The sequence below is a fragment of the Macrosteles quadrilineatus genome, unplaced genomic scaffold (genome assembly GCF_028750875.1).
Source record: "Macrosteles quadrilineatus isolate MER2022 unplaced genomic scaffold, UCM_ALF_1.0 Scaffold_3__2_contigs__length_128488019, whole genome shotgun sequence".
In the NCBI taxonomy this organism is placed as follows: domain Eukaryota; kingdom Metazoa; phylum Arthropoda; class Insecta; order Hemiptera; family Cicadellidae; genus Macrosteles; species Macrosteles quadrilineatus.
The window spans coordinates 47,041,807-47,055,948 of NW_026542596.1; the positions used below are offsets into that span (position 1 = coordinate 47,041,807).

The following is a 14,142-nucleotide window of genomic DNA, read 5'->3' on the forward strand; positions in this document are numbered from 1 at the left end:
GCCACTTAGGTGCATATAAATGGGTAACTAAACTTGATTTCCAAGTTACTACAATATTAATTTCAGGATAGCTCCAAATATTGTCTTGCAAAGACTTTTCTCACAAGCATGGTATTGTGATTGAAACTTAATTTGTATTATCCTACATTTTTTCGCATAATTAAAAGTCTATTGTAGGAGATGTGCTTGATTCAATTTAGATTTTCAAAATAATCGTGAACTGATTTATGAAATCTTAACACAATTAGGGCTGGATAAGATCTTAGATCTTGTAAGAATTTTAATTAATGTTGTTACTAATTTGTATACAAGGCCAAAGTTTTTTTTATTTGTTTATTTACAAGTTGATCAAAGGAGAATTTGAGGAGAATCAAAGGAGGACCTGTAAATGAGGGTGCACAATAAGCTGTTACAGCTGCAATGCAATCCTATGGTCTACTTATAAGCCTGGTCCTCTGTTAAAAAAAGGAGAATTTTCTTGTTTTGGCAAATAACACTATTTCAAAGTAAGATTGCTGAGTTCATGTAAAATAATCAAAACTTGCTTTTCTATACTTAATACCTAAATACTTTTCTATACCCAAACATCACTCACCAATCCAAGAGGCCTCATCCTGGTCTATGGGGAGTGTGCTGTCAGGCATCAACATGTAGGGGAGAGCTACTGCTGTGAAGCCCAGGGACATGCCAGAGCCCAGCAGTGCGGAGTTGGCCAAACAGCATAGCAGGACCTGACACACCCAGGAATAAACATCAGAAAATTGAGAAAAACATTCCTACTAATGTGCTAACACAATAATCTTGGATGGCACAATAGAAAAAGAAGTTTAGTTTATTGGTGGAAAAAGAGTACTGGCCTTAGGAATACATTAATTGGACAACAAAGCAAGTTGATAAACAAACCTGCAGTTATCTACTAAAAATCCGAATATTTTCTGTTTTCCTGTCCAATTTTTAGAACAGTACTACTTCACATTTAAGTACTCATTCTGTTAGCCCAGGTCAACATATACAGTTCAAGGCCCCAAAGTAGGCGGCAAATGTGAATTTAATTGGTTCGGGAAGTTGCCCATTCAACAGTTGATAAGGGCATTTAATTGCAAAGTGACAGATCAATAATTCGTTGAGAAGGTAAGAGATGAGGAAAAAATGTCAAGGACTGCTTGGTGATTTAGTAGTTCTTTTAAAATCCTATTGGAAAAACAATCCAATGTATGTTATAATTTTTAAGTACTTATAGCTACTAATATTGTATAAATTTGAATCAACAAAAAAAATCTAAATATCTCTTCATCTCATAAACAGGACTAATTGCAAAGAATAATCTTCAAGGTATTCCCTAGAGAGTTCACTGGAGACGGAGAATTTTAATTCTTTGGGGTAAAATTTTCCCTAAGTAACAAAGACGAAGTAGACTTATAGTAGGAAAGAAAAGAGTCATTCTTACTAAACTGTGAATGTTTCAAAATGCTAATTCAACTAGTCCTGCTTTATGGAAAAGAAAATTTATCTCTAGGCCAAAAACTCAGAAAATAAATGTATAGCTTTTGAAATCAATATGGTCAATACGGTATATCAAATATGGTCCAATAAATGAAAATGGTGAATGGAGAATTAGAGGGAATCAAAAATTAAGAAACCTCTACCAGCATCCAGACATAGTAGCTAGCCTATATATAAATACCCCCGCCGCAGCAAACCTGCCGTCTAAGCGAATTTCCATTTGGCTGAATTGATTTTCAATCGATATATTTAAATAACATTAGGTTTAACAAGTACCTAGGTTTGCTGCTACAAGGAAACTAATAAAGTGTGTGTTTTAAGTAAAATAATTATTGCTTAGTAGAAAACGAATATATTTGCCAAGTTTGATCAAAAGGTATCCATAAACAAGCAAACTACAACATTTTACAATATTCTCCATAAAAATAACATGGGAATTTTAAATTTACAATTTTTTTAGTTTTCTCCGTAACCAATAACCGTACAAAAACACTTTAATATACTGAATTGTTTGTTATTTTAAGCTCTTTAAGAAGGTTTAGAGAAAAATTGGGAAATTTTGTGTTTTGAGGGTCAAAAGTGAGAAAAACCAATTTTTACCCCATAAAACCCCCCATAAAACCCTGTTCCCATGGTCCGATCATGCTGGATTGCGAACTCATTCAAGTTTATCCCGCCTTACACCTTCAAACCAAATTTCATCAAAATCGGATAAAAATTACTCAAGTTATCGTGTTCACGGACACATATATATATAAATCTATATATATATATATATATACATATATAAAAATTTGAACGAATGGTGTTTTTGGCCTCTGGGGACATCAAAATGAAAAAGTAAATCGGTCCCGGGCCTAAGTCTTACCATGAGACCTACGGTAATAGCTACTTCCCTATAGGGAAATTCGCTAAAAGCAGAAGATTAAGGCCTAGGGGACTCAAAAACACCTTTATAAAATATTTGAGGGGAGACCTGCAGGTACCAGACCGCTAGGAAGGGAAGACCTGCAAATACCAGACTGCTAGAAGGGGGAGACCTGCAGGTACCAGACTGCTAGAAAGGGGAGACCTGCAGGTACCAGACCGCTAGAAAGGGGAGACCTGCAGGTGCCAGACTGCTAGAAAAGGGGAGTCCTGCAGGGGCCAGACCGCTAAAAAGGGGAGACCTGCAGGTACCAGACCGCTAGAAAGGGGAGACCTGCAGGTGCCAGACTGCTAGAAAAGGGGAGTCCTGCAGGTGCCAGACCGCTAGAAAGGGGAGACCTGCAGGTGCCAGACCGCTAGAAAGGGATCAAGACCTGCAGATACCAGACTGCTAGAAAGGGAAGACCTGCAGGTACCAGACTGCTAGAAAGGGAAGACCTAAACTAGGATGGAAAGATCAAGTGGAGAAATACCTCAGGAGACCGAGAAGTATGGAGGTGCATATTTGTTGAGTTGAGACCTATTTAAATTTAAATGGACGCACGGTAAGGTAAGGTAAGAACTGACAATGTAATGGTAAAGGGTTATTTTTAGGCCTACATCTTATTTTAAATACTTATTTTAGATTAAACTGAATGTTTCCATTGAATATATTGAATGGACGGTTAAAATTTATCCATTAATTATATTCTGCATAAACTCTTGCATCCTGAAGTTATTTTACTGTCATTAAGAAAAGCTGCAAGTCTTTTGGCGAACACTAATCGTAAAAGTACTGAGATGGAGATAAATTAGCCATGATGAATGAAGATTAAAATTAGGGGTTTATAAATAAAATAACTAAAATTATAACAGTATCCACGTTTTGGCATGCAGTCAAAGTTACGACTGTATCAATGTTTACACTTGGATTGAGTTTATTTTACAGTGAAGTACTGTAGATCATTTCTAAATATGCAAAAGTTGCAATGTTCCATTTTCATTAATAAGTTGTATTGAATGATACCTTAGGTGAATGAACGTAACAAAGAATGAAGATTCATTCCAAGCTGCAATATTAATACCAGAATGATTATTGACAGCAGAAATATTGTTTCATGATAATATACTATTAATTTTTTTTTTAAATACCTACTTGTTCAACATGCTAACCAGATACAATTGTTTTATAAAATTAAATGCAAAAATAGTTAGAATTTTTTTTTAATGACATACAAAGGTAAATTCACGGTTTATTAAGAACATTAAACATGCAGTTAATTTTTGTTGTAATTCATATTCATTGATATACATTTTAGGATTTTACTCAGAGAGAGTATGTAACATTTTTAGTCCACTTTTTTACTTTTATACCTTAAGAGGTATTTTTCATTTATATTTTTAGTGTCAAAATAATTAAAATTAGAAAAAAATGTTAATTTTTTAGGCTGAGAGAAAAAAGAAATTATGAGTCAATCATTTTAATCTAAATAAATCTAAAGCAAATGTACAGCAGATTTGTCAATACATTTTTCACAGGTTTCAACAGACGAGTTATCAGTATTTCTTCCCAATGTCAATCCATCTTCTTGTGAATAGATGAAGAACACTGCTAGATAGCGCATTTCACACCAAACTAGATGTAAGGTCATCATAGAGTGTCTAAATTGTTGGGTCAAATGACTCAGTTTCATCAACTTAAATTGATCTGCTCAATTGCTCATGTAATATCGTTTGAGCACTTGGACATGACTGAATGTGACTCACAGATATACATTAAATCTCAGCTCAAATTCTTCATCTTAACCCAAGGAATTTATCTTCAACACAATCCTTAAAGTTGTATGATGATTTGGACGGTGGTGTCGTCGTAATCCAGCTACCAGAAGGTCACGAACTGCGGATATTTATAGGCATGCACTGTGGATGCGAAACTCCCTGGTGTGGATTAACGTCTGCACTAGTGAGTAGTCTACAACGACTTATCTGCAGTACTATCCTGATAATAAGACCAATTTGTTAATACCAAGGTCAAAAATCTGGTTCGGATTCCACTATAAACTGTAGGTCCCTTAGTTGCCATTAGCTATATGGGCTATTAATTAACAGCTGTGTCTAAGGAATATGATGGCCTTAGTCACTAACAAGACTACAAGATCACGCCACTCATCCTACACTCATCTCCATTCATACTTGGCTTAAAATACCTACTTTGTATCGTCGCCATTTCAATGAAAAGTATTAAAAGTATTTCCAACAACTGCTTTACCCGGTTTATCAACAGATGTTTCACTCATACACACTCTATTATCATAGACAAATTACTCTATTTGTCTATTACTCATCTGACTTATATAATTCAAGGAAACAAATAAGTAATAGTGCAATAGACCATATATGAAGTACCGTAGTTTAAGAAATTAAGCTGGGTTTTCCTAGGCGTGGAAGCGGAGAGCGGAGAGAGGAACGCAGAGAGCGGAAAAGAGATTAACATGGTGTTCCACTCCGCTTCTAGGAAAACAGTAATATTAAATTACCTAAGACAAGTTGAGTCCACTCTCCGCGTTCCTCTCTCTGCTCTCCATTTCCACGCCTAGGAAAACCCGGTTTTAACATGTTATATACCAATAGAAGTCAATAACAATCCTAAAATAGTAAATTTTTACACTTTTCAAAGTTTTTATTGGTAAAAAAGAATTAGAAAAACTGGATAATAAATACAATTTGCTTCAAATAATGAAGCTCTTCTGTTTGAATAATTCTTAAGCAGTTGGTTACAAACATACTTTTTATATGATTTCTACATTGAATTGAATATGTTATCAAATGGAATGACAAATTAATCGTTTTTCCAAGTGTTCTTAAGATTACCTGATTGCTTTTCGATTTCTTCATCATCTCCCTCCCCTCCTTCGCAGGCCGGCTGATCTGTAAAAAGATATCTAAATTACAAATACTGCAAGTGGCAACCTTCTTGAGAAACAACTTTTGAATGCCAAGTTATATATCAAGGAAGTAATTTGTCCAACAATTTGTATTCTATACACCATTGTGACAGAATGTATTTTGAAAAAAAGAAAACTTGTTAAATCTTTGGTTTATGAAAATGTGGACCATACAGTTGACATCTGGAAATACATATTGACCCTATTGATATATCATTAACTCATATTAGTGCAATCCCACTGATAAATTAAAAATTTCACTTTTAAAATATATCTTCAAGCTGGGCTAGCACTGCATCACTGCTAGGTCCCCACACTAACCCACCCACACTACCTTGTGCTGACCAGCATCTAAAGAGTTATCCAACAGCTGACAAGTATTTTTATTACTCTTCACTTTCTCTTAGCCACCAGCAAGATTTCTCATTGGTCTAATATGGTTCCCGGATGTTAAATTGAAGGGATAAGAATTTTAGGGGATAGGAACACTAAAATTAATCAATCGGGAAAAATATCAATTTAATTACAAAGAGAGAAAAATGTGTGTCATCCACTAAAAACTTGCAACCTTCTGATTACCAGGTAAGCACTATAACCACCTTGCTCATTAAACTAAGACAGCCGGTCCATATAGAGATGTCATCTTCAATACCAGTACCCAAAAGTCAATGACAGTATACTTGTTTGTATGATGGAACCTGTCTCGTGACCTGGGACTAGCTCGGGCCTTAAACCATTGACCAGTCCCCTCGAGGGTCAGGATACAAGTTCCTTCAAGCAGACTATAATGGAATTAAATCTAAGAAAATAATCTTATCCAACCTCATCTATGTGATGTTATTGTTAATGATTGATAGACATACACATACAGCCTCTGTCTGCTGTCAGTCTAAAAACAGGTTGTTTTGTGTTGTCTCAGTGTGCTCAATATTGACCTTGAGTTGTAAGTGTGTGTGTTGTTCAATGTTGAGTCACTGTCTTCTTTGCTTTAGCTTGTCTATGTAATCAACATGTAAGTTTCAGCACGTGTAATGCCTAGATTCATCATTCAACAGATTACATAACTTACCAGCGTTTTAGACCCAGACTACTGTAGAGTGTTTACTTTGTGATTTAAACTTCGAAATCTTGCTAATGTTGTATTTTCACCTCATATTAATCTTGAAATGCTAAAATGGGAATAAAATATTTTGTAAATTTTGTGGTAGAGCTTTTGGAGCATGGTTATACAATGATAAAATGGTTCTTTACATTTTTTTTAGCCTGCACATATTTTGAGAAAAATGTCAAGTAAAGCACACATGTATTTTTTACGCCGTCACCAAATAGCTATACTGTAGATGGATTTGGTGGTTCGTAAAATATTTTTCATTCCTTTAAAATGTTCAACAAGCTCAAAAATGAACTGTGCCAATTTATTGTGTTTTTGGTGGGTTTTTTTTTATGTAGATGAAACATATCATTGAAAGTGTTTTTTTCCTAGTCAATGTGTAGTCATGAATCTACACTAAAAATTAAAGGGTAATTGACCTAAATTTTTGGGCAACCATACCAATTTATTAACAATTTTTAATCAGGTTAGGTTGTAAAAGGTTTTTGTTACTTTCGCTAAACAAACCATTATTCATATCTCTGAATTGTGGGAAATGTGAGGATTTCTTTTACAAAAGAAAGATACATTTGTTTTGTAAGCAATGACCTGTGTTTCTGACCCTAATGATAAAAACACTGCAGCATCCAACTGAGTCAATCTTATATAAACATTATCATTACATTGAGTAAGGGACATAATTCTGTGTGATTAAATATCCTGTAGTAGAACAGATCAAAAGCCCAATTTAAGTAGATGACTATTGCAAGTGTATACTTTTAAGAAATATCACCTAAAATAGTTTTACTTAGTGCAAGTATAAGCCCTATACAAATCATTGATGGAATCCACACGACTAACTTTGGAAACCGAGTGGAAAGAAAACTCTAAATTAAAGCGTTGAAACTAAGCAAAGCGTTCACACAGGAAGTTATAAACATGTTGGCCGCGGCTGCCCAGTGTTACCAACATATGGGAGAGAGGCGGTGTGACGTGGATTAATATGACTGTTTATATATATATGATAAACGTTCCGCACAAATTTGAATAATCGTAATCCTTCTATGCTTTTAGAACTTAGAAAGAGGTAAATGTAATAGAGCCAACACATTTAGTGAAAAGTTGTGAAATAAAATGCACTGAGCTTTTACTATCAGTGTTAACTATTTTCAAAAATTAAACTTTAAAGATGTTTTAGATCAGTATGTAAAGAATTCGGAGGTCCCCAGTGAATATCTTTGTTGGGCCCCTGAATGATCTATCTGTACCTAGTATAAATTGAATAAATTACGAAATTATGGTTCATCCTAACGAGCTGTTTATACAAACTAACGATTTTGTTATATGACAGTGTAGTTTACGACTTGATAACACTTGAACTTGAAGCTTTGTTTACGTTTTCAGGTATTCTTATCTCCTCTCGCTGGGTGAACGCCCCCATATTATTCTTGTAATCATCTCACAACTCTTGTCTCCAAAACGCTGAAAACTTGGTCTTAAGTTAGTTTTTCAACGTTTACAAAAGACATTTTTTTAATCTGTATGAGATTTCTGCTAAGATTGTTTATCTCTTTCAGTTGAAATAGTCCAAAATTTTGTTTAAGTAAAGATCCTTATTTCTAAGATCTTCCTTAGAATCTTCCTAAGAAATAAAAAATTAACAACACACTAACCGGACAGAATAACCCTATAATTGTGCTTAGATTATGAGAATGGTAAATGTACAAGGGGTGTTAAGCCATTTAGTTTGAATATATCAAGTAAACTCTCATCCCATTGTTAAATTTAAAGTGTGTGTTATAGTTAAAGGTAGTTAATGTAATAAGTTATAGTTTAAAGTTATAGCGTTGATAGTCACAGTTTTGTTGATAGTCAAAGGTTATAGCCAAGGCCCCACTAGTCACCCTCTATCTGAATCGGAAAAAAACCTTTAATACCCCCGCCGCAGCAAACCTGCCGTCTAAGCGAATTTCCATTTGGCTGAATTGATTTTCAATCGATCTATATTTAATTATCATTAGGTTTAACGAGTACCTAGGTTTGCTGCTTCAAGGAAACTAATAAAGTGTGTGTTTTAAGTAAAATAATTATTGCTTAGTAGAAATTAATATATTTGCCAAGTTTGAACAAAAGATATCCATAAACAAGCAAACTACAACATTTTATAATATTCTCCATAAGAATAACATGGGAATTTTAAATTTACAATTTTTTTAGTTTTCTCCGTAACCAATAACCGTACAAAACGACTTTGATATACTGAATTGTTTGTTTTTTTTAAGCTCTTTAAGAAGGCTTAGAGAAAAATTGGGAAATTTTGTGTTTTGAGGGTCAAAAGTGAGAAAAACCAATTTTTACCTCATAAAACCCCCCATAAACCCCTGTTCCCATGGTCCGATCATGCTGGATCGCGAACTCATTCAAGTTTATTCCGCCTTACACCTTCAAACCAAATTTCATCAAAATCGGATAAAAATTACTCAAGTTATCGTGTTCACGGACACACATATATACAGGGTGAATTTTAAATGAGTCCCCCCCCTACTTTTTTCTACATTTCTTAAGATATCATCTCCGGACCACGTCAGATCATTGTTGAGTAGTAAGTACTTCATTTTGACTGGGTATACATTTTTGGCCGCCATCTTGGATCCGCCATATTGGATACAAAGTTTTTTTTTCAAATGTAAAGGTGGGGTTGTGACCCATTATTTCAAACTAGAATTTTACGCTGATTACAATGCCGCAATTAGTTTTTAAAAATCTTCATCCGTTCTAAAGTTATGAGGAATTTTTATAACTTTATTTTTAGCCCATTTTAACATTGTGCATTAACAAACTAAGACCATAATCTCAAAATAGTGCTAGATAAAGATAAGTATACACCACCATTCATTGTTGTCATATTTTCACTTGGTTATGACGGATGTAGTTTTTTCAGCCGCCATCTTGGATCCGCCATTTTGAAATGTGATCAATTAATTTAAATATGAAGGTGGTGTTGTGACCCATCATTTTGAACTACTTTTTTATACTGGACTCAATGCCTTAATCCGTTTTTGGTTATCAAGCTTACTTGATCAAATATTAAAATACTCTTATTTAAAATTTCAATATTTCAAAATCCAAAGATGCAAATGAAAAACGAATTGCGGCATTGAGTTCAGCATAAAAAAGTAGTTCAAAATGATGGGTCACAACACCACCTTCATATTTAAATTAATTGATCACATTTCAAAATGGCGGATCCAAGATGGCGGCTGAAAAAAATACATCCGTCATAACCAAGTGAAAATATGACAACAATGAATGGTGGTGTATACTTATCTTTATCTAGCACTATTTTGAGATTATGGGCTTAGTTTGTTAATGCACAATGTTAAAATGGGCTAAAAATAAAGTTATAAAGATTCCTCATAACTTTAGAACGGATTAAGATTTTTAAAAACTAATTGCGGCATTGTAATCAGCGTAAAATTTTAGTTTAAAATAATGGGTCACAACCCTACCTTTACATTTGAAAAAAAAAACTTTGTATCCAATATGGCGGATCCAAGATGGCGGCCAAAAATGTATACCCAGTTAAAATGAAGTACTTACTACTCAACAATGATCTGAAGTGGTCCGGAGATGATATCTTAAGAAATGTAAAAAAAAGTAGGGGGGGAACTCATTTAAAATTCACCCTGTATAAATCTATATATATATATACATATACATATATAAAAATTTGAACGAATGGTGTTTTTGGCCTCTGGGGACATCAAAATGAAAAAGTAAATCGGTCCCGGGCCTAAGTCTTACCATGAGACCTACGGTAATAGCTACTTCCCTATAGGGAAATTCGCTAAAATGATGATCAGCTGATTCATAAGGATGACAAAACTAAGACGTACCTATGTTGGTCTACATGCTGATAATGGTACATCAAAAGCTGCCAAAAACGGCGAAACCAATACCTGGATACGATATACAATGTTTGTAAGTTATAGTATTTTTTTTTATTTACGATTCCAGTAAAATTATTTATGGTTTCCGTTATGGGAGCTAACTCCTCACAGATCGCAGATATGATCTATGGCAGTTGACAGTTGTGGCGTTGACAGCCTGGCACACTTGGCACTTCTGCTTTGGCACTTTGGCACCAAAAACAACATTTCCTTTCATCCACACTCTCGATCTGCATACTGATCACTGCCAATTTATTGAACTGTTATATAAGTTCCGTATTTTAACATTTTGGATACCTACATTTTGACAACCTTTTTGTTGATTGAGTTTACATAGAGGAAGTGCGTTTCATTAGCTAGGATTGAATGATATTCTTTATATACTGATTTTAATTGAATATTAAATAACTTCTTGATCAGCATTGTACGTGTTATTAAATTTATGGAAAGTAAATAAAAGAAACGTCTTACAACACTTAAAACATATATTTACGCTTATACTGTTACTCACAAGACGGTAAATATACAAATACCCCCGCCGCAGCAAACCTGCAGACTAAGCGAATTTCCATTTGACTGATTGGATTTACACTGAAATGTCTACTTAAAAATATAACATTTATTCTTGATTTAAATAGAATTAGTTTAACAAGTACTTAGGTTTGCTGCATCAGGGAGGGTAAAACAGTTTTTTTTTGTAAAATGTTAATAGTTAGTAAGAAATAAAAACATTTTCCAAATTTGATCAAAATATGTTCACAAACAAGCAAACTACAACAGTTTACTTATTCTCCATAAGAATAACATGGGAAGTTTAAATTTACAATTTTTTGGAATTTTCTCCGTAACCATTAGGCGCATAATAACGCTTCAATATACTAAATTATTTGTTTTTTTAAGCTCTACAAAATGGTTTGGAAAGAAATTGCTAAATTTTATGTTTTTTGGGTCAAAAGTGGGAAAAACCTATTTTTACCCCATAAAACCCCCCGTAAACCCCCGTTCCCATGGTCCGATCATGCTGGATCGCGAACTCGTTCGAATAAACGTACGTTTACACGTTTGTACCAAATTTCATCAAAATCGGATCATTTTTGCTCGAGTTATCGTGCTGACGGACACATATATATATAAAAATGAATTTCAGGGTACTCTGGTTTTTATTATTTCGCTTATTAATTGAAAAAGTAGCCCTAAAAAGTGAACAGAACTATCAAAATATATATATAAATATATATATATATATATATATATGAATTTGAACGGATGGTGTTTTTGGCCTCTAGGGACATCAAAACGAAAAAAAAAATCGGTCCCGCGTCCAGGTCTTACCATGAGTACTACGGTAATAGCTTATTCCCTATATGGGAAATTCGCTAAAAAGATGGTAAGTGGTGATCTTACCATCTTTTTTGTATACTTACCGTCTTGTGAGTAACAGTATAAGCGTAAATATATGTTTTAAGTGTTGTAAGACGTTTCTTTTATTTACTTTCCGTAATTGAATATTCTCTATAATATAGTACAGTACATACTTTCATAAATATGAAAGTAGATATGAGTATGACCAGGGGCCCATTTCATAATAAAGTACAAACTAATATTATTAGTAAATCAGCTGATCGCCCAATGCAAATCTAATGGAAATTACAAGTTACAAGTTGTAACTTGTAACTTGTAGCTTATTATGAAATGGGCCCCTGAACGTATTCCCAAACACTCCGATAACATAATAATGAACAGCTGTTTCCGCTACGATCATAACAAAGCTAGGCCTCTCGCCCACTATACGATTTCGGTCGTACGACACTGTGTCGTACGATATTCTTATCATATGTGTGGTCCTCGCCCACTTTACGACACTTTGTCGGATAAATGGCCAGTTGCTCGGTAGCCCTGGAAGAGTAAGGTGTGGGTGTGTCTTAAAACAGTGGTTCTGTATCAAACAGTAAAACAATAATTCCGTTACGTGTTGTTGCAATGTGGCTGCTGTGGCGTAGATTAAGCGATAGTGGCCAATGTAGGCCTACAGCATTAAAGAAACATTTATTTTTATGTGTAAATTATTTTTTAAGTTAATGTATTGAAAGAAATTTTCAAATTATATTAGTCCATGCATTTTACAAGTTTTTAAATTTACCTTAACTATCATAGGGTTTTGGGATAGTCTGGTAAAAAGTATGTATGTTAATTGTTTTTGGATTAGTTTTTAAATATATTTAATTTTATCAATATAATCTACAAAAAAATATACTTATATGTTTTAGTGAAACTTTTTTACACAATTTAATTAATAACTAAGATTATACAATAATAATAGCCAAACTCGCATTTTTCAATAATTATTTTGGTATATTTACTCATAAGTGATGCAGTATTTAAACATAATATAAGGAAAAATATAACCAAATTGTAAAAAATAAATAGGAAGATCAAAATTACGCAAAATAATGGTTGAAAAATAAGACCAAGTAATATATCAAACATTATAATAAAAAAGTATGAATGAATTGTAAAAAATATTTATTCACGATAAGAAATACGCAAAGTGATATAACAACTATAATAATGACTAAGTATGAGTTAATTGCAAAAAGTATATATAAGACTACTGGGGAGAACGCACGACATACGATAAAAATCGTATAGTGGGCGAGCGCCCATTTGATTGTGTACGCCACTGCGAGTGAAACAGTCGTACGACAGTCGTGGATCACAGTGGCAGTGGACGACTGCTTCACGACAGTTTGTCGTAGTCGTGAGATTATCGTACAGTGGGCGAGCTCTCATAAGATCCAATGGTTCACTGTGGAAATGTTGTCGTTCCGACACAGTGTCGTACGACCGAAATCGTATAGTGGGCGAGGGGCCTAACAGAGCAGCTGTTCTCGTAGGCTGACTGAATCTCACTTGTCTAACGTAGTCAAAGACAGACGGACTATGTCTGTAAAGTAAAATTGATTTGAATTGTAAAACAAATAATAGAAAATGTTTAGTACGTTTATTGAAGGTAACAGTGGACTGTAATAATTATAATGTTGTTTTAAATATGCATAAACAAACAAAACATATGATTTGGATGACATAGAAAATTACGGTCTTTTTGATAATTAATTGATTGCATTAATATTGGCCTAAGTTATGTGTTTTACACAATGCCCAAAACAAGAAGCAGACAAGAGATTAAAAATATTAAATCGATTTTCAATCTGGGGACTGAAGATATACTGTAAAAATGTCAAGTACATCCACAAATCTACCTAACTTAACCTGAAAATTGGTATAGCCTACCTAACCACAGTACTGCATACACGTCTTATTTCCGACAACACATCCCTTACAAAATTATAATTTTTAAAAAGGGAATGTATACTTAGGATTATAGTAGGCCAAATTTAAATCAAGTATAATCGAAAGAGGTGAAATGATGTGAGATGCCATAATTAGCCTTCTTACGATCAGCTGTTATATTTATCCAAAGCCAAATAATGAAGAACAGCTGCGTCCAGTTTAAAACCTTTAACAAGCTACTGGTTTTGCTTTGGATTGATTCTGAGGCCGTTTGTTGATCACTAGGTGAGAACTATATATTGATGTCCAGTTGTAGTCAAATAAGTGCATACAAAACATGTTTTATTGAAATTTTTACCACAAGCATTGAATGTATGTCAAACTCAACAGTGGGCCTACTACTGTACACAATTAGACTAGAGTTATTGTGTTTACTGGAGCACCAGAAATGCGGCTT

At 34.0% G+C, this 14,142-nt stretch overlaps 1 protein-coding gene across 5 annotated transcripts in view; it reads right to left on the minus strand.

Annotated features, from left to right (window-relative positions):
* LOC128988617 (facilitated trehalose transporter Tret1-2 homolog) overlaps positions 1-14,142 on the minus strand; it is a 58,779-nt gene that overhangs the window by 14,440 nt on the left and 30,197 nt on the right. For 4 of the 5 annotated variants that reach the window (XM_054410074.1, XM_054410072.1, XM_054410073.1 and 1 more), the window contains 2 exons: positions 5,281-5,337; positions 596-731 (listed from right to left, as the gene is read on the minus strand). In XM_054410074.1, the coding sequence (XP_054266049.1) occupies positions 596-731; positions 5,281-5,337 (193 nt within the window). Of the gene's footprint in view, positions 1-595; positions 732-5,280; positions 5,338-6,423; positions 6,451-14,142 lie in introns of those variants that run through there. The other variant, XM_054410076.1, reaches the window with a different exon arrangement.